The 21833-nt window shown below is 39.5% G+C and overlaps 1 protein-coding gene across 2 annotated transcripts in view; it reads right to left on the reverse strand.

The window, feature by feature from the left end:
• Positions 1 to 8481: 8481 nt before the first annotated feature.
• VMP1 (vacuole membrane protein 1) overlaps positions 8482 to 21833 on the reverse strand; it is a 129291-nt gene continuing 115939 nt past the window's right edge. For both annotated transcript variants that reach the window (XM_057536691.1, XM_057536692.1), the window contains exons 11-12: positions 12086 to 12188; positions 8482 to 10956 (exon numbers count right to left, since the gene is read on the reverse strand). In XM_057536691.1, coding sequence (XP_057392674.1) covers positions 10813 to 10956; positions 12086 to 12188 — 247 coding nt within the window. In that variant the 3' untranslated portion in view covers positions 8482 to 10812. The remainder of the gene's footprint in view (positions 10957 to 12085; positions 12189 to 21833) is intronic.

A 21833-nucleotide genomic window follows, 5' to 3' on the forward strand; every position in this document is an offset into this window, starting at 1 on the left:
TTACAAGAATAGCATGAAAAGAAACAAGAAGCTAAATTACATGTCGCTTAGCAAATAATTCTGTGTTACCTGAATTTATCTCCTTTGCCGATGGTGGAGCCAATACAGTGGATACTTTTATGGCTCTCTTGTCGTATGAATTTAATTATTTACATGGTAAGTACACAGAAATTCAAAGATTTTTGTCCAATCTTTTTGTCCAATATTGGCTGTCCAGTAAGGTAGCCATTAGCCACATGTGCTTAGTAAGTGTAAAATACACACTGGATTTCGAAGATAATACGAATAAAATAATGTAAAATATTAATTAATATCTTAAATTGTGGAAATGATATTTTGGACATAATAAGTTAAACGACTTATTCAAATTGGTATAATACCTGTTTTTTTACATTTTAAAGTATAGCTACTAAAATTTTAAAAATTAGATATATGGCTTGCATGATATTTCTATTGGACAGAGCTATTCTAGACATTTGAGGAGCAAAATCCCAGGAATTGTAGAAACTGGAGTTGAACAAAGCTTGTCCTTACTAGGTGAGAGTTCATGGGAACATGATAGTAAGAAACACGACATGAGGCAGAAAGATGGAAGTTTTCCTTTTTTTAAAAAAAAAAAAAAGGGCCTTGCTTAAGCTCAGCTCATGTGAACAGTATGAAAGAGGCAGTGTATGAGCTTAATTCCACACACATCCATTGAACACCTGCAAGGAAAGACACTGTGCAAAGATGGGGAAATAAAAGAATGAGGTGGGGCTTCCCTGGTGGCGCAGTGGTTGAGAGTCTGCCTGCCAATGCAGAGAACGCGGGTTCGAGCCCTGGTCTGGGAGGATCCCACATGCCGCGGGGCAACTCGGCCCGTGAGCCACAATTGCTGGGCCTGCGCGTCTGGAGCCTGTGCGCGGCAGCGAGAGGCCGCGATAGTGAGAGGCCCACGCACCGCGATGAAGAGTGGCCCCCGCTTGCCACAACTAGAGAAGGCCCTCGCACAGAAACGAAGACCCAACACAGCCATACATACATACATACATACATACATACATAAAAAGAATGTAAGCAGACAAGAATATCATTAAAAAAAAAAAAAAAGAATGAGGTAAACCTGGCCCCTGCCCTTTAGGAGTTCACCATTTGGTATATTCCTTGCTGCAGATCATACGCCTGGCTCATGTAGAGACTCTGTTTACTGAACAGATTAATATAAATGTCTGAAAAACTATGGAAGAGATGTAAAGCTGCAAAACTACAGACACACAATAAAGCCTATTAAAGGTCCCATATTAGCAACAGATCTCACAACTATTAGATGAAACTAAGGACCTGGAAATATAATTAAAAATATTTTGTTTCTGAAGTCATGTTATATAATTAAGAGCCACTTAAGGCAATATAAATTCAAACAGTATATTAAAAGAGAGTGTACAACTGCCTTTGTTTGCAAGTCCTTTGCCTAAAATCTAAATTCCTTGTTTTGGAATTCTAAGCCTTCTAATGTTTGGCCATTCCCCCTCTCCCACCGTTTCCTTTCTGTGTACTGTAGTAGCCAAAGCTGACAGAAATGGGTGTTAAATGTGGTTATGAGAAACACATAGATTCGTCTACATGGTTATGTTTGATTTTGTTCAGTAAGGACAGAGGTGGAGCTATCACTGACCTGAAGATACAGATGAGAGACACGCCCCAATGATCCTGCCTGCCCCAGCTCTGCCCCCACTGCTAGGGTCCCAAGACCAAGAAGAATGGGAAGCTCAGAACATTTTTGAGCAGGACTCAAAGGACACATGCTAGATTTCATAGTAATTTCTTTGGGGTAATATCTTAGGGGATTTCCTTCTTTTTTATATTATGCATTTCTTTGGCTTGCTTTTTTTTTTTTTTTAAGCAAAGCCATAAAAACCCAACATAAAGATAAAATAACTCAAAAATGATTTTTCAAAGGATGTTAAGACCTGGAGACAGTTTGAAGAATGGAGGAATAAGTCAAATGAATCAGAAGGCAGCAACAAGGGGTGGAAGTAATAGGCATCCTCATCGTTCTGTAAACTATCACAGAAATAGGGTGGAGGAATTATAGGATGCTCCAGGTTCAGTCAAGGGCAGAGGAGGAAGGGAGAAATTAAAGACTAACTTTGGGGTCCTACTGTCTCAACATGTTCTTCTAATGAACACTGCCTACTGCAGGGAAGACTAGTAAATATATCAAACACAAAGTCTGGGAGCAGCCTGAAAAGAGGTGTATAAAGTAGGAAATCATTTATGTATGAAAGAACCTTTTATTTCTTCCTTGCAGAGACCAGGGATGTCTTTTATGCTCAGACAGATTATGTTTGAAGAAGAAAATGCAGAACATCCGCAAATTTCTTTATCTCTACATTTTTCTACAAGCACTATTTTTCAGCTTCCTTTTTTTTTTCTTCTAAAATTGTGCAAAGTACTCGCACACCTGTACTTTTACCAGATAGGCATCTCATTTTGTCTGATTCCATCAGAAAGCCAGGAACAGTCACACCCCAATTCTCGAAGGCTTCAAAAACTGTGTACCTTCTTGAGAGTGGAATACTCAAGTTTGCGCCTCTCTTCTCTACCAAAGGATTATTACACAAGGAAATCTCTCTCCTTCTGAACTCTGGTGCTCCTGGTGAGTGGTATGATTGTGGTCATATGTCATTTTTTCTGAACTCCTACCCAGCCAACTTCAATAAGCGTAACTCACTTACTGAAACATGTAAACAACCCCGGCACCGAAGCAGCCAAATGGAAAGCCGCCTTTACCACATGCTCTAGAAGGTGTAATAAAGCCGTGATTCTGCCTTTTGGCTTGGCAAAGGCAGTTGGGAGGACGCCCTCGTACTTACTTGGGAATACTAATGACATCTGGGTTCTAGGAGGCTGCCACTGCTGTCAAGGCTAGCACTACTGGAATCTTGTTGGACTCTGGTAGAAATATACAGGAAATCACATTGCCAAACTTTTCTCCTTATAAAGACAATCTATCCAGGAATTACCATCCTCCCATTTCTCAGAGGGAGGAGCCATTGGCAAAGCAGGCAGGATACAACTGTGGAGAGGAATTTTAAAGCAGTTTCCTGTGGCTCCAAGGTCCAGTCACAGAGCCATTCTTCAAGAACAGTGCTACATAACAAGGTGAGGCTTAGATGATCACTTACAGGAAAGTACAGAGGACATACTACTCTAGAGAATTCTCTGAGAAAGTCAGGTTTATTCTCCGACAGGGAGGGGTTTGAGGAGTTAGGAGAACTGACATACACCCCTATACTAGGCCCCACCATTCATTCTATTGGTATCTTCCCTTCATATCTTCAAAATGGAATAGTGACTCTCTCTCTCCAACTTGGTCCTCCTCCTATATTCCTGGCTCGGTGATCAATGATTATTGCTGTCTTCTCACGGTTCTCTGGTTCCTCCTTCATGTATACTCCACCCCTTTCACTCCACCATTACCTGGACTCTAACTTAGGTAGCACCTCCTGCCTGCCTTTGAGTCTCTGCTGCTGCTTCACCTGGGCTGTTGCAATATCCATTCAGCAAATACTGTGTGTGACCCCACCCTGTGCTTGGCTCTGAGCATACAAAGGAGAGCACAATAGTGCCTGCCCTTATGTGGCTTAGGTTCTAGTGGACGAATGAGCAAAACCAAGAAAATAGACTAGTTGTGAATTACATGTACTTTAAAGGAAACAAAACGAAGCTAGGCAGAGAATAACAGAGGCAGAAGGCTCATTGGCCTTGTCTCACAGCTCCCTCACTGGCGCTTTCCTGGTGTCTCTCACAAGGGCTTTCCCTCACCCCAACCCCCACCTGGCAATTCAAATGCCACATCCTCATGAAACCTTTTCTGATCCTTCCTAGTCGGCAGTTTTCTTCCTCTTCCCGTTTTTTTTTCTAATGGCCTTCATCTTACTACTCTACATTGTCGTTACCTGCATATTTGCATAACCCCCAAGAAGACTGTAAGCTCCTAGAGGGAGATCATTTTTCAACAGCTTTGCCTCTTCCCTATAGTACTTTAAACTATTAGAGATTTAAAAAGTGAATAAGAAAAATTTTTTCCCCCCAACGTGGCTAATACCACTACTGGCCCTAACTGTTTCATAGGGTTGTTATGAAGATCCAATAAAACTCAAGATGTGACAGTGCTTTAAAAAAGAAAAAAGGTCTGTACCTTTGTACGGACTGCTTTGTAATCATAATTATAGCAAACATCACTCTGGGAACCTGCCCACACAGGATGGCTAAGAGCAGAGCTGGCTTTTCCAACCCCTGATATAGGGACACACAAAAGCTGTTCCTCTGTTTAAATGCAAAACTTTTTTGGCTGTGGCCTTGATTTTCTGCTGTCTCCCCTTTCCCATCACCTACCTTGTGATCACAAGATGAAACAAGTAACCAGACGCTTGGACTTTTGCACTGGACTTTTCTGCAGAACTGAGTGGCTAAGAGCCAGAACACCTAGGTTCGAATTCTTGCTCTACTTCCTTGCTTCCTCCAGCAAATCACTGAACTTCTCTGCCTTCATTTTCTCATGGGGCTGTTGGAAGGATTTAAAGATTAAATACAATACACGTAAAACAACACTGGAAACAGTGCCTGGTACAAAGCAAGCAAGCAATCATCAAAGTTACAGTAAATCCACTGTGCTTCCTGGTACCGGGCACATCAGAGGAGGTTCCTGGGAGCTAATCTTGATTGCTGGTGTTGTGTGATTGTGTACAAAGAACATACTGTGGAGGGGACACGGGAGTGGGAAGGGCCTGGTGCAAGGGGCAGGATGGAGCAGTGCAGTCTGAAGAGCGTCAAGAGTGTGGCCAAACCATGTGAGGTTAGGCAGAGAAAGTTTGGCTGCTGTAAGAGGTTTAGGACTGTCACTCAAGTGAAAGTGATTCTCAAGACACTCCGAGGTGCACTAAAAAAAATGAAAGGCAGAGAAGGGCCTCCTCTCGTTATTTTTGGCTTTCATCTTTTTAAGGTGCAAAGAGGTTGAGAACAGCAAGGTTCTCTGGTGACATGGAGCGTTGGGCTTCAGCACTTACTGCCAAGAGAAGTGAACCTGAGCTGCTCTTTGTTTTCCAACACAACCCGGTGAGGAGCCAGAGAAAGACAAGAATAATCTGCACAGTCATTCCCCACCTTTGGGGAAAGGCAGAACCCATCCCTCTTTTCAAATTCGCTCCGCAAAAACAATTTTTCCCTCCATCAGAAACAGACTGGGACACAATTAAGCAATGCCGCTGGGCTGAGTCAGTCAAAAGTGGCCTGAAGGAAAAAGCTGCTCATGCTGTTCCCTACAGGGGGATAGATGGCAACAAAGGGAAATGACGTTTGGGATTAGGTTGGGGGGAGAGAAAAGTGGCCGTCAGAGGCCTCCTTGAATAAACAAGGCTTTTCCCCAAAGGGCTTTGGGTGGAAGGCCATCAAAGCAAGCTGTCGATACTCCTCCCTGGAAACTCTCAAAAGGCCATGACTGTTAGCTTAGACAGGTGGCCCAGGGGTCCCTCTCGGCCAAAAATGCCCAGAATAAGCCAGAGCCTTCCCCTCAAGAATTCAGGAATATGGTTTCCAACACAAACAGATACTACATTGTCGAAATAGTGCTGGAGTGTATCCAAGCCTTCCCTTTATGTCCTTTGAGTCATTTGGAAATGGTTAACAAACGGGTTGAACACCTGGGCTGATTACCCCAGAAGGGGATTTCCAAACAGACTCTATGCTGTAAAATCATCTCTTCCCTTCCCAAAGCAATTCAGTTCCACTTTCTCTGAAGCGTGCCCTAAAGATCCCAAATTTTCTAACTACGATTGATTCTAGGCTTACTAAATTACAGCAGCAACTGCTGCTGACACAAAGAAACAAGGAGCCAAGCAACTCTGTGCTTTTTAAAAAGGTTTTCTTTAAATTAAGAGGAACAGATGTCCAATGTTTCAAAAAGCCACACATTTGTGGATTTGGCTGACAAACCCTCTAAGCTGCATTTCATTTCTGTTCCCAGAGAGTCAGCCAGCCACTTAGAACTGACTCACTCTCTCTGGGCCACAGTTTGGGCCAGTATCCCAACTACAGAACTAGAATCCCAGATCTCAAATAAATCCAGGGTGTTTGGGTAGATAGTGGGGGCCATCTAAGACAACTTTTTTTTTTTATTTTATTTTAGTAGTATCAACACCCACACAGCAAACTGTGGAAGGCTAGTAGGTCAAAGAAAATGAGCAAACAGTTGGCACTTGCCTGTCCCAGCGCCACACAGTTCTAAAGGCAATGAGTAAGCAGCTATCCAGAACAGGTTTTTGTTAAAATCCCTCTTATGAGTACTGGTTAAATATGCAAATACATGTAGGTTATATGCTGCAATTCAAGTCCTCACCCTCAAGGCAAATTGCATTACCTTAGGCGAACTCCTGGCCTTGCTGGGAAGGGAGGGACAGGAACCCAAGCCCCTGACTACCAGATACAAATGACTCAACTGCTTCTAGAATTTTAAAGTACATTATGTGCTTTCTTTTCTTGCTGTCTTTGAGAATAAAGGAACAAAACACTTCACATGCAGCAGTTTTGTGTAGCATTTCATTTACTATGTTTTGTGAATACCAGAGAAGCTTTGATCATGTGAGTTAGAGACGGAATGTTACTTGGCTTTCAAAAATGGCTATTAAACTCCTGCTTAGGTTGTCTTAACTTTTTGTGAGCACATTAATACCTAATTATTTATCAATAAAATAAACCAATCTTGTGTGTTTTTGTAACAGGAATGAGACTTTCAGGTCTACTGAGTAAGACCTGGCGTGCCACCAAATCAAATTTTTCTTTTACTGTTTAAAACCTCTTTACACCCAGCAAATCTCACTGGATATTCCAGATGGAGCTTTTCCAACAAGGTATTAAAAGCTGATCATTCCCTTTTTCCTCATCTGCCTTCTGGTTTTCTTAGTATTAACTGTCTTTATAATAAAAATAAATTAGAAAATGGCAACATTTAAAGCTGGTAAGATTAGACAAATATTTTCAGTTATTCATAGTAAATTTTGTGTATCTGTGCTTTGTACCTTAACTAGGCTAGCTGGGAGCCTATTTTTATTTTATTTTTTGATAGGTAAGAAGTGGATTTATTTAGAGAGATGCACATTCCATAGACAGGACACAGTCCATCTCAGAAGGCGAGAGCGGCCATGGGAGAAACCCACTCCACAGAGTGTGGGCCATCTCAGAAGCCGAGAGGCCTGGAGAGCTATTTTTAGATTTAAGGTGGTTTTGGTCTTACTAATCAAGTCATTAGTTCATTAATTTCTGCTTTTCTTTTTATTAATTTGTTATCTTGGCTTTAGTTAATAACTTCTTTAGACAGAGCATATCTACTCCCAAATGAGGGCATATATGCAGACAGCATTTATTTATTTACTTATTTTTAAATACTTATTTATTCTTTTGGCTGCACTGGGTCTTAGTTGCGGCACATGGGACCTTCCTTGTGGTATGCGGACTCTTAGTTGCGGCATGTGGGATCTAGTTCCCCGACCAGGGATCAAACCCCCGGCCCGTGCATTGGGAGCACAGTCTTTACCCACTAGACCACCAGGGAAGTCCCTGCAGACAGCATTTAAAATCCTACTTTTGTTTTTGAAGTGAGTAAATGCAATGTTGTAAAATTCTTAACATGTGTAGCAAATGCTGTCTTTGATGAATTAAAAAAATTGGTGACATACTAACATTTACAGCTTCTTTACATTTTATCTGATCTAATCCTTAGGACAACCTGGCTATATATCTCTATTTTTATAGATGAAATCTAGGCTCAGTTAAAAACTTTCTCAAGGTCACATTATGTTAGAGGCAGAAATCTAAACCATCATTAACAGACTAATGCACATGGAGGCAAACGGCGGGTTTCAAAATATATGGAAAGGTTTTTTGATGCTGAAAAGGGGACTCCATGAGCTCTTGACACACGGGTCAGTCAAAACACAGTTCACCGCAGTTTACAAGAGGGCAATCAGTTATTTTTTTTTTAGATTAATGCGTAATTTGTACTTAAGGAATCACTTTGAGTAACAAGCCTCAAGCTGTCCTACTAAAGCTACAGACAGCACTGAGCACTCTGGGAACACAGACTGAGTTTGTTTGTAAGGAGTACTCGCTACTATATACACTGAATTAACTAGTGTAATTCAGCAATGTCACTTCCAGCCTTGTCGTCTTCTGGATTTTTAGAGAATGGAAATAGTGGCCATTGTCCAAATGAAATTAAAAGTCTCCCTTCCTTCTAAATCCCACACTCTGGATTATGGTTATACAGAGAATACAGAAAACACTGCAAGTTCCCACATGGCATTGCTTGAGGGAGGTGCTCCTCAATACTTTAGGGTATAAACCCTGATGTATTGCACTGTATTGTGTTGCTTGTCAGTCACTGAGTTGAGACATGATAAAATGTTGCAGATATTTAAGGCACAAAATGAGACTTAAACAAAGTAGAGATGGAATCAAAAGAATTCCCAGGCCCTTTGTTTTATTTGCAGTAACATCAAACCAACCATTTACAAATTTTCTGGTCTCCAGTCAGCTGGAATTAACTAGGCATGTCTTTGGGATCATGTTGTTTGCGTCCACTTTGGTGGATAAAAGAAAGGAACAAACCAACCGCAGGAACAGAAGGGTAGCACACTGCTCCAGCTGGAATCCAGCAGAATCACCTTAACATGTCACACCTGAACACTTAGTGGAGGGAAGGAGGAGAGCTGCTCTTCATTTGTTTTCAAAGCAAATTCATTTGAAAGAGTGAACAAGCCGTCATCACAAGTCAAATGTATTATAAATCACTTAGACCTTCAGCCTAAGAAACAAGTCTTTGTTTTTCTTATACTTTACCCTGAAATAAATTTACCAACAAATCTCAAAGATTTAGTTCAAACAGTACAAATCATATTTGCTTTCCTCTTTCCTTTCTTCAGACAAACATCAAATAAAATGCAGGTGAAGGAGATGAAACACAACTGGAAGCTGATTTAGAGACTTATACTAACGCTAAAGAATCTAAAAAATTATACTGGTTAATGTGAATCTATTTAAAATAAAGCATTTGGGTACTGCTTTTCATGTAAGTAACTGTCATACTGCTAGAAAGTTTCTGGGTGGGGGGAAAAAGATTGTTAAGAAGTAACCTTTCCAAAACCCACAAGGCACGTTGCTTGTCCTTTATTTATTTAGCTTTGATCACAGAGACTATCCCAATTTTCCACAGAATCCTCGTGATACTGCTACAATATCATGGCATAAAAGATTGAAAGTGCCAGTAGACATAAGGACCAGATTTTTTAATCGTAAACCATGATGCTCGGTAATGTTTGAATGGGAACATTTGATATGGATGGTCAGATGAAAGATACCAAAATGTCAGACAGCCCATCGACTGCTGTTGCCATGAGATTCAACAGTCAACATCAGTCTGATAAGCTACCCGACAAGGTGGTACAGCCATGGAGATGTCACGACGGTAGGCAAAACAAGCAGACATTCAGGCAGGATTTGATAAAACAAACCAGGCATTTCTGGCCTGTTGAGATTTAAATCCAATTCTACACTCAACATAATGTCAGTACCAATTTTCCTAAAGGAAAAAAGTGAAACTGTTTATTTTTTTCCCAAGCAAAACAAAATGACCAAGTTCAACCAGAAACATCCCAAAGGAAAAATCACATAAGAACAAAACACTTACTGAAGAAAGGCAAGAAAATTAGGATACATATAAAAGTAAATTTCTGTCTGTTAAAATCAGAGTACGTGCTGGGCTAAAAATTAACAGATATGAGAAAGCCTGTTTTTTTAAAAAATGAGTCATTTTTCTCTCCATGTCCTTTGATTTGTATACTGTCATCCCTCCTGTTTTCACAAGCCAAGAAGTCCCCTTGATATACCAGTCCCTAAGGTGCCATTTCAGCAGTGTGTAGCCAGCTGCCCAATTCCAGCCCAACAAAAAATGCTTTGGTGGTGGCCCTTTCATGCAAATAAATGAAGGCTTAAGAAACTGCGGTTGTAGGTGGATATGGCAAGGTTGCATTTAGTTGGTAGAAGCTAAAAGGAAGTAAAAATATCAAAACGCTCAAGAAAACGGACACAATTTTGGAATGATCAAAGATGTCTTTATAAAGTTTTTTCATGACTTCATTCTAAATATACAGAATAAAAAATGGTGTCAGCTCATTTGCGAGACACCAACAAGATTTTCCTTATACTGTCTCAAAATTGAAAGATCAGTTCCCAAGAGGGTGTGCAATGCATCATAAAATGGCCTTTTTTCAAAGGTGAGAGAGGAAGGGTTGGGCAGGATGGCATATTAAATTTTACCATGATAGACATGCAAGACTGTTATCCAATCTAGTATAATTTATATACACTTTTGATGACTTAGAAAAACAAAGAAGTCATTTGTGACAAGCCTAAAAAGCTTGACATATTTGACATACTTAGGAACCATTTTTATTTTTGGTGTCCGGAATTCTTTAATTGTACCATGTGGGCCTTTGAAAGTAACAAATAGAAGGCCAGTCTTTGTTAAGTTTGCTGCTTAATATCACATTCCACCCTAATAAAATACAATTTGGATTGAATTGACGGTAGATACCTTACCTTAACAAAGGAAGAGTATGTCAGTGCAAGATATGGACTAAACTGCTTTCAGGGGGAAAAAAAAAAAAATTAAAATTGATACAGGTTGGAAAAGGGAATTTTCCTTCCTGGTTTGGAGTACTCCCAATTTAAGGCAGAACCCGTCCATTTAAATTTCTGCAGTTAAAACTTTTCTGCTTATTTAGTTTTCTCCTCTGAGTTCAACCGCTGCTGGATTCGTTTGGCATAACTTTGTGCCATGGAGTTAATGATGGACAGGATGAAGTAACACACCATTACAACAACCAACTTCTCAAACATCCAGGACAACCAGTTTTCTCCCTGCAGGAAGAAAGGCAGAACAATCCACGAGAAATGCTTCATTAGTTCAGTAGTAAAAAGGGGACCACCTACCATGTTTTAACGAAAATAATGAGAACTTGGAGCTTACAACTTATGAAGCCTAAACAATTAAAAATGAAGAGTCTTGTGTCTTCAGCTACTGTGAAAACTACATTCAGGCCTTCTTATACCCAGCTATTAAGATTTCACTTTGTTAGATATAAAGTCAATGTTGATTCATATAGTTTAGAATGGGGTGAGTGTGAAGTCATCTCTTATCTTTCACTACATAAAGTCTTTGATTAAATCTTACTATATGAAGTCACCATGGAGACACTTGCAGAGAGTAGTGTCAAGATAGTTACATGTGTATATATTCTTGCTCCAGGATTAGGAGCAGCTTTTAAAATATAAATGTTATCTATTTCTGGAGTCATGTTTGGTCAACTGAGGGCAGCAAAGGGCCATGTAAAGAGTGTAAGGCCATCAAAAACCAAAAAACAAAAAAACCCCAACCAAACAAGAAAAACACTATGCTTCCTTCAAGTTTCCCATTTCAGGTTATTGCTTACTCATCCTCTTCTAGTCATTTCCTTTGCTGCCGAACTGTTTATAGAAAAGGCAGGCTTAATTTAATTAAGTTTTTAAGTTCAGTTATGTTAACAGCTTTGGTTTATATTAAAAAAAAATTATTTTCCCATCTGTGAAAAGAAAAATAGAGCAAAAATGAAGGAAGATATTCAAATGAACTCAGTAAGTCCAATACTTTGTTATGCTATAAATTTTAACTTTTTAATCCACTTGGAAAGTATACTTGCTACTTATAAATAAATCATTTAAGATCAAGGTAATAACTCATTCTACATAACAGATCTATTATTTTCCATTAGCCCAAGGCTTGTTTTTGGGAAAAGATGTACAAAATAGAAGTTATCAATACATTTTCTGATCTAGACAAAGGCACATTTGCCAGTAGAGAGTAAACCGAGCCTCAAACTTCTGCTAAGACTGACAAACCTCACTCTATTTGCCTAAAAATGCCAGCGAGTGCTGTGAATGTAACTTCGCCCTGAAACTGTGGGGGGGGGGCGGGGTGGGGGGAAGAGAAGAAGATAGAGGAAAGTCTCACCTGCGGCGCGCCCGTTTCGCTTTTGTGGTGAAGCTTCTGACGCTGGGCCTCCAGGTATTCCTGGAATGGCTTCTGCAGAGATGGACCTATGCCAGGGACAGCACTGGAAGCAGGGTACAATAACCCAAGGAAAAAGATACATTTGGGAAGAAAAGCAGGAAAAATGTTAAAGGAAAATCCACTTACCGCCTCAACTCAAAAAGCAGGGATTACATAGAAGGAGGAAAAAAACCAACAACAATCAGCAGAGCTGGCGAAATCCTGTGAACTCTTTTCAATGGATCAGAATTCATCCTTTCACAACCCTATAAATGAGAAAAAGCTCTCCCTCCAAATGTTTAAGAAGAAAATAGGAGCTGAGAGTCCCTTCTAGTAGAAGAGTTAGTTCTCAGAGTGAGGCCAGCTCTCAGCTGATGTTGCACACTGGTGTGGTACAAAGAATAAAATGAATGACTTCTGAGAAGTCTCACATTTATCACCACCAGTTCCTGTAAGAACTGGTTTGAACCGATTAATAAGGAAATGACTTATGCTTGTGTCATCCCTAGTTGAAAAAGAAACTGCCCGCCCTCTCTCTGACTTGTCCCATCTTCTCAGAGGGGGCGGTCCTTTCTCAATCCAAGTCCTTATTAGGACAATCTGTGCGTCATCCTTATCCAAAAAGAATGCATTAGCAAATTTGGGAGGCACCTCCCACTAGTCAGAAGTCAGTGATTAACAAAGGAACAAAGAAGGAACTATGAACCTTGAATCACTTCGTGGTTTATGGTAGATGGTTTGCACAGAAACTACAGTACATTACTAAACAACTTGTTCTGAGATGATTGGGACAGTGATCTCTGATAAGTTTATGTACTCGGAGCTCCCTCTCACCTAGAATATGTGGAGGTAGTGCTGTTAAACCGGTCTGGCAACTATAGGTACCAGGCTCCCGTTTTAGAAATGCTTGCAGGCATTTTTAAAAAATGGTAACTTGGGGCAACTTAGAAAACCAAACATCTCTATTTTCTATACCCTTTATTTTCTCATCTGATAATAATAGGGCTAAAAGCTAAATGAGCCCAGTCTTTTTCCTGGTGCCAGCAAAAGGTATTTTATGTATTTGCAACAGTGCCTTATATTCTCCTTTTTTAAGTAAGTATTAAATTAACTTCACTGCCCTTTTCCTAGAACAATTCAGTTGCTGCTTTCTGTAACAAAAAGCAGGAGTAGAGGAAGAGAAATTTCTTGCTACTATATTTACAAGAGGTGAACAAATACATAACTCCTGGCTGACACTTTTCTTTGATCCTTTTAATTATCAACTACCACGCCCTTAATGGAGTCCTTATTTTATATCCAACACTGTAATTGGTACTATGGGGAAAGAAAAAAACTGCAAGAAATAGTCTGTGTCCAAGAACTTAAAATCATTACAGGGATTCAAAACACACACACACACACACACACACACACACACACACATACATGACCTGATTTGCAAACAAAAGAATTTATAAATCAATAATAAGTTTCTCAACTTTTTGGTACAGAAGATATATTCCAAAGAAACTGAAGGGAAAAAAGAGAGATCAGTGTGGGGTGAAGTTGTTTAAAAAGTCCTTTAATGAATACTGAAGGATATGTAAAAAGGCCTGGATAGACATATGTAGTAGAGGCAATGAGTGCATTGATGATTCCAGAAGGCCCGTGTGACAGACATCAAAGATGGAGAAGTGGGACTTCCCCCGTGGTCCAGTGATTAATACTCTGCACTCCCAATTCAGGGCGCCTGGGTTCGATACCTGGTCGGGGAACTAGATCCCGCATGTCTCAACTAAAAAAAGGTCCTGCGTGCCGCAACTAAAGATCCCGCATAAATAAGTAAATATTAAAACACACACACACACACACACACACAGAAGGGAGGGAGACTGTGGGTTAAGTCCTCTCATAGACTTTTTTTTTTAAATTATTTATTTATTCATTTATTTATGGCTGTGTTGGGTCTTCGTTTCTGTGCGAGGGCTTTCTCTAGTTGTGGCAAGTGGGGGCCACTCTTCATCGCGGTGCGCGGGCCTCTCATTATCACAGCCTCTCTTGTTGCGGAGCACAGGCTCCAGACGCGCAGGCTCAGTAGTTGTGGCACACGGGCCTAGTTGCTCCGCGGCACGTGGGATCTTCCCAGACCAGGGCTCGAACCCGTGTCCCCTGCATTGGCAGGCAGATTCTCAACCACTGCGCCACCAGGGAAGCCCCCACCCCCTCTTATAGACTTTTATGTGGCCTTACATTAGTACGATAAACTAGAAGAGCTGTCTCGGAGCTCAGTTGCTGTTTATTAGTAATGATTCTTCTACAAAGGAGCAACAATAGTACAAACTTTCTCTTTAAAACAGATTTCCCTTGGGTAGTTCTTTATATAATGCATAAAGGAATGCAAATAGCTCATCCACTTACACTTGAAATAAACCACATGAATATAAAAAAAAAATCCAGTAAAATAAATGCACAAAAAGATTGGCTTTGAAGATTACAGATTTATAAGAACTTTCCTTCAGAAATTCTTTTGGCCGCAGGCACAGCTTGCAGGATCTTAGTTCCCCGACTAAGGATTGAACCCAGGTCCACGGCAGTGAAAGTGCTGAGTCCTAACCACTGGACTGCCAGGGAATTCCCAGAAATTGATTCTTTCACCCTTAATAACAATACCTTATGTCATTATTTTAAACTCCCAAGGATGGCTATAGTCAAGCCATTTTTTTTTTGAAAGTTAAAAAAAATTATTTAGAGAGGCTGAAATGATTGTATGCTTATTTGAACAGCTAGGTTGTACAAGAAATGACTTGAAAATTCCCTTTTTGATGTCCTCCAAGAGTTGGGTTCCATTATGTGTCTTGTTCTTTCTTCAGACCTCTAACTTCAGACTAAAGTTAAGCAAAAATATGGCTTACAGTTTTCCTCAAATCATTCTTGGGCCCCAGGGTCAAGCCATTATTATTTTTTTTTTTTAAATACTATTTTTTTTTTTTAAAATATTTATTTATTTATTTATTTATGGCTGTGTTGGGTCTTCGTTTCTGTGCGAGGGCTTTCTCCAGTTGTGGCAAGTGGGGGCCACTCTTCATCACGGTGCGCGGGCCTCTCACCATCGCGGCCTCTCTTGTTGCGGAGCACAGGCTCCAGATGCGCAGGCTCAGTAATTGTGGCTCACGGGCCTATTTGCTTCGTGGCATGTGGGATCCTCCCAGACCAGGGCTCGAACCCGTGTCCCCTGCATTGGCAGGCGGACTCCCAACCACTGCGCCACCAGGGAAGCCCCAAGCCATTATTTAAAGAGAAAATTAAGAACCAAGACCCAATGGTAGAAAGGTTCTACTTTGCTGTTGTTGAGGGGAATGAGGAAGGGACTGCAACAATCATTCTAGATTCCCTTCAAAATAACTGGAAACCATAAATGATTTGCCATTGTAAGTCCATTAAGACCTACTTTTTTAGCTGATAGAGAATATATGTCATTACACATTTACATGATGTATAACTTTCAAAGAATTATCTTGGGCTAATGCAGAGATTAATTTTTCAAGGGGCTATGGTGTTTGTAACACGCTTTAGAGAGTTTCTGGTGGTGGGATGGGAGATTCAGTTTTTCATAAGAGACTAGGAACAGGTGAAAATAGAGAAGTTAAAAGTTTTTACAGCAATATATTAACCAAAACTATTATGAACAAATGCCACATGATCTGAAAAAATCTAAAAAATTAACATATTTGAAATCTAGGTATTAAGTGTTACATAATGAATTATTTGTCAGGTCCTGTTAATTTTTTAAATATATTCATCAAAATTTTAGTTTTATTTTCATTTCTCCATGTCTACAAACAATGGCTTAAGGCCACACATGCCTCAGCTTATACAAAGCACTCTTATACTAAAGTTTTCTTAATTAACACGAAAGTTCTTTAAGTTCTTTAGATAAAAGTTGAAATTACAGCTTTCACTCTTAACATACATTTAAGGAAAACAATAACGCCACCTCACGACTTCATCCCTCAAGTTATTTTGAAGCAGCAGACAGAAGTAAGAGGCCATTCTGACATTTAGGATTAATTTAAGGTACACACATGAGGAAGGAATAACTTGCATCACAGTTCAGTGTCTTTTTATAGTTGGCTCAGGAAATAACTTAAATGCCATTTTCTGAAAGCCATTAAATTCAGAGTACCTTGTGCACCTGGCTAAGGACCCTCATCTCAACCCATGGTGGGTGGGTGAAGTTCTCCATCTGCCATTAGGTGCTGATTAAGTTCAAAGTATTAGAGTTACTATTTTCCAGTCAGTGGTTGGATTTAAATATACTTAAACTAAGCCGTAAACAGCCATTTTTTCTAGGTGAGAAAGCCTTAAAGAAGAAAAGAAAAAAGAAAGGAAAACAAAAGCAAGAATAAAATTGATCTCATCTACTTTTTCTTGCTGTAGACCTTCAGCATAGTGGGTAAAAACATTTTTGTGGATAGTAATATCTTGATATTTATTTTCTTGGCACACACAAACATTTTTCAGATAATATAACTCATGAAGAAACAAATTTCCAACAAGTTATTCTAATGGCAATTTTTGAACTTTTGTTACTGATTTTAATAAAGAAAGAAACAAACAAAACACCTCAGAAAATGCAAACAAAAGAGGAGAAAAAAAGTAAAGAAAAAATTCCACAGAAGTCTAATAAACCCACCCAGAGCTCAAAAGTGGTTTCATGGGAACAATATTTTGCCATGCTTATATACCTAAGTATGTGTTAAGACAAAAACAAGACAAACTTCTTTGCAAAATTCTGTCAAGGGCCCTGACCATTATGCAAACAAAATCTATTATTTTTCTATGTTTTTTTTTTTTTTTTTTTAATTTATCTATTTATGGCTGTGTTGGGTCTTTCGTTTCTGTGCGAAGGCTTTCTCTAGTTGTGGCAAGCGGGGGACACTCTTCATCGCGGTGCGCGGTCCTTTCACTGTCGCAGCCTCTCTTGTTGCGGAGCACAGGCTCCAGACACGCAGGCTCAGTAATTGTGGCTCACGGGCCCAGTTGCCCCGCGGCATGTGGGGTCTTCCCAAACCAGGGCTCGAACCCGTGTCCCCTGCATTGGCAGGCAGATTCTCAACCACTGCGCCACCAGGGAAGCCCTTTTCTATGGTTTTTAATGCATCTGTGACTCTGTTTGTGGAAATCACTTATCTGATAAGAAATCTGTATTTTCAACTCTCCCCATATTGACTCATTATAAATAAAGGTCTGCATTGTGTTCCCACAAAAAGCCAGAAAATCTACCAAAGGAAGCATCACAATTGGCAGAGGTTGCATAGAGTGGGTGATGTGAGTACTCCAGTTTTTCACAATGCTTAGATTTTCATTTTATGAGCATACACCCATTCCAAAAAACTCATCGGTCATTGTTATTCTGTTTTCAAGGGACTCCTTTCAAATTGTGTAACTCTCAAACAAATTGGTTCACCAGATATAAAAAAACACACCATTTGATTTACTTTGAATCTCTTCTCCATCACGGACATAGTCATCAATCTAGGACTTGCTACTAAAAGACCTGAAATTTTCCTGTTCATGATTCTGTTTGGATTTTTCCACCCAGATGAGTGATTTTTATTACCATGTGCCATCATAAAACTGGGCACAGTGCTTAATAACACAGAAGTAACGTAAACTTTAAAAAAATTGATTTCTCTTGTTTAGCCCTACTTACACAGGGCCTATGTAAAGGTTAAGCAGTTGAAATGCCTATGGGAATTAAACAGGTATTAATAAAGTAAATTTTTAATACAGGCTCTGCTTTCTTAACCACTTTTTTTGAAGATCTTAGCAGTAATGTGATTGTGTAAGTCATATCATTGGCGTTCCAGAAAACACACTGTCTGACATGGATTCCTAGTAAGGCTATAGGGCAGTAAGCCTTTATCTTTCTTAGGAAAAAAAAGTATGGGCAAAAAAAAAATTTTTTTTAACCTTCGTTTCACTATTTGTGCAGTACTTTGAGGCTGATTTATTTAACATTCCTCTAATGATTAATCAGAACATGGAAATAACACTCTCAGGGTGTGGTTAGTTAAACCACGGAAAGCTTATGAATGTGAGAAAATGTTTTTAGAAGAAGATTCAGGTCAGGGGTAGTATTAAAAGAAAGGGAAAGGAAAGGTTTAATCAAGTCTACTGCTGCTATAATTCAAAAAGCATAATAGAGATCTTTTGAAGTAGACTACTTTTTGATAGCACCAAAAGCAGCTTTTAAGGGCAGAGGAGCCTAGACCAATGGTGTGCAAACATTTTTGATATATGTATATTACTTATGCAAATAGTAAAATGTACAAATACAAATTAAAATGGATAAAATATGGATGAAATCTTTAAAATTTTTAAGTTGTTACTTTAAATGTCTTGCTAATTATGACGGCTTTCATGCTATCATTAACAAATATTTCTGATTAATGGGACAGAAAAAACAATAAATTGCAGCATGCCCACTGTAAGCCCCTTTTGTACCATGGAACTCTTACTCTAACCCTAGCCTATTTTTATAATCCATGATTTGTGATCTTCTGACATGTGGATTGAGGGAGTGCCAATCAGACTGATGGTAAGCTCTATCCTCCATGTATGTATAGCCATATAAATTATATGTACATATACTACCATAATAATGTTATGTACATTACAAAAATACACAAAAAAGAAAATAACAAAGATGAAAATAAATATAAATAGAAGTTCTATTTTAGTCCCACTCCAATGGTGAAAACCACTGGTTTAGACCAGGAAACTAAACCGCAAGGGGTACAGATACTATACCTTGTTCCCAAAAGGTCAAAAATATCTTAAGGCTTAGTTAGCAGACCAACTCAAGGCAAAACTGTCAGGTAACATATTAGAGAAAAGAAAGCTATTTCTACAAAGATCCAGATTAAGTGTCTCTTTTTTGCTCATCCTTCCATCCTTTATAGTGGCTCCTATAGGCCACTATAAAGAGGGCCTTTAAGAACCTGAATAGCCAAATCTCAAGAGACTGAAATCCTGTGCCCACAGTTAAACTTATATTTATGTTTTAAATGAATATCAGGGTCTTTAGAATTTTCTTGATTGGGTGAGGATCATTGTATGTAAATCAATAAGTCATATTTATCCTCCGACTCCAGAGAATTCTATCAATTGAGATTTGGCCTGGGAGCTGAGAAGTAAATAGAGCCATAAACAGACTCTTCTAGACTGAAGCTACAGGTTCTTCTGCTAAAGAGATTAAATTTTACAATTAAGGTACTGGTAGGATATATTTTCAGGGATGAAATAAAAGCCCCTCCCTATCCCACCTCCATTACATGCTGATCTGTCTTCTGAACAAAAGAGGCGATGATAGTACGGTAGGTAGACGTTCAGTAATAAGACAGACTAGCAAGTCCCTTTCTTGATAACAGTCTTATAAATAATTCTTTGTTTTCAGAAACGTGCACATGTTGGTCAAACACTGTAGAGTTAAACACCACACCGCCATAACCAACCCCACCCCCAGCCCTGCCCCCACTGGGCAGCGAGGCCAGGATCTAAACAGGCTTAACGGTTAGTACTTTAATGAGTTGTCATTTCCTGTCTGATAAAGATTCTCACAGTATTTAACCACCAGTTTCCCTGGGGCCCCGACCAATACTAGAACTCTATTCATAGTGACTCAGAATGGATCTCAGACTCCTGGCCTGATTCAACAATGATAGATTTCCCTGCAAATGAAAAAAAAATGTCTTTCCTCCTTAGGTAGACTGCTCAGGAGAAGAGGCAGGCAAGGCAGAGGGGAGGTAGTTTATCAAACAATCTTTCTGAAGAAGCCAAAGGCCATCATGCTAACATCCATTAATATTTATAGCCTTTCAGTCCTCAGAGATTAGAGAGAGAAAAAAGAAAAAAAGATACAAATTGATCCCTAATTAATCCATTAACCCAGGAATATGACAAGTAAATGAACTGGTGTTGGCTGCAAATAAACATATTTAACCCAGTAAAAATGGGATCCAGTAATCCTATGTGACTGAAATGAAAGAGTTAAAATCTAGGGCTTTCTCATATATACAAGTTTGAGTTGATAGTCTCTGGCACCGTCTAAAATTCGTTGTGATTCAACCTCAGGATTTGGGATTAAAACATCTTGAATTTCATTCACAGCTGTGCCCCTTTCAAATTATTAAAACCTCTTTTGTACTCAAGTTAGTCCATTGTGCGCTGAGTAGAATTATAAACACATGACACCATCAGTTTCCTAGCAGCTGTGTAGAAGGAAGACCACTGCTTTATCCAGAAACATCAGGTGTACTGTTTCTACTGCCTCACAGCATATTTCTTTCACAGGCTTCTTTCAAAAAAAAGTAACCCTCAACTGCACTTGCTTTTCTTTTTTTTTTAATTTATTTGTTTATTTTTGGCTGCATTGGGTCTTCATTGCTGTGCGCAGGCTTTCTCTAGTTGCGGTGAGCTGGGGCTACTCTGCGGTGCGCGGGCATCTCATTGCGTGGCTTCTCTTGTTGTGGAGCATGGGCTCTAGGTGCACGGGCTTCAGTAGTTGTGGCATGCAGGCTCAGTAGTTGTGGCTCACAGGCTCTAGAGCGCAGGCTCAGTAGTTGTGGCACACGGGCTTAGTTGCTCCACGGCATGTGGGATCTTCCCAGACCAGGGCTCGAACCCATGTCCCCTGCATTGGCAGGCGGATTCTTAACCACTGTGCCACCAGGGAAGTCCCTTCCATTCCAGTTTTGAAGGAAGAAGTGGTTAAGGAGAATAAATCAAACCACTCAGGCTTTTGATCCTATCTCCTTACAGCTCTTACCATTTACATGAATTTAAATATGTTTCAGTTTCCCCATGAAGACAGTGATACTAAGTACCTTATAGGTTTTATTATGCATATTCATAAAAACAAATGTAAAGCATCTGGCACACTGAGTGCTTACTAAATGTTATATCCAACCCACGTCCTTCCTTTTCTTCATTTGTATTTTCCATCTCTAGCTTTTAACCAGAGTATTTCCCTCAGCCTAAAATACACAGAGGTCTCTCCTAATAATGAATAAATGAATTCAATTAGTCAACAAATATTTATAGAACACTTAAAATGCGTCAGGTATGACCTTGGCCTGACTTTTTCTTTACCCACTATGTAGGTTAATATAATTGGGTTTTAGTTTTCATCATTCTACAGAAATGCTCTAATTATGGTTAATAGTAACTTCCTAATACAATGTCCATTTCTCACCTTACAGTCTAACTCCAGAGTTCTTGCTTTAACCTTTAACTATTCTGCCTCCCAATATCTATAAGAAAAATACAAAGGAGTTAAGAGTCAAAAGAGAAGATAAGCTACAGGAAGAGGACATGAAAAAGAAGGAGTTTTCTACCTGAGTACAGAAGATTATATTAAAATCAGCATGTACAACTGATTCTCAGCAGCTGGGGTCTTAAAACCTCTGTAACCTCCTCCGATTAATACAGTTATTTGTGTTCCACACTTCCATAACTTTTTCTGATTATTTTACAATGATCAAAAAAAGTCAAAGAGAATCAAATACATAAACCAGGTTTGTGTATTTTAAAATGAAAGGGTAGGGACTTCCCTGGTGGTGCAGTGGTTAAGAATCCACCTGCCAATGCAGGGGACATGGGTTTGAGCCCTGGTCCGGGAAGATCCCACATGCTGCGGAGAAACTGAGCCCATGCGCCACAACTA

This window comes from Balaenoptera acutorostrata, chromosome 20, assembly GCF_949987535.1.
Source record: "Balaenoptera acutorostrata chromosome 20, mBalAcu1.1, whole genome shotgun sequence".
NCBI classification, from domain to species: domain Eukaryota; kingdom Metazoa; phylum Chordata; class Mammalia; order Artiodactyla; family Balaenopteridae; genus Balaenoptera; species Balaenoptera acutorostrata.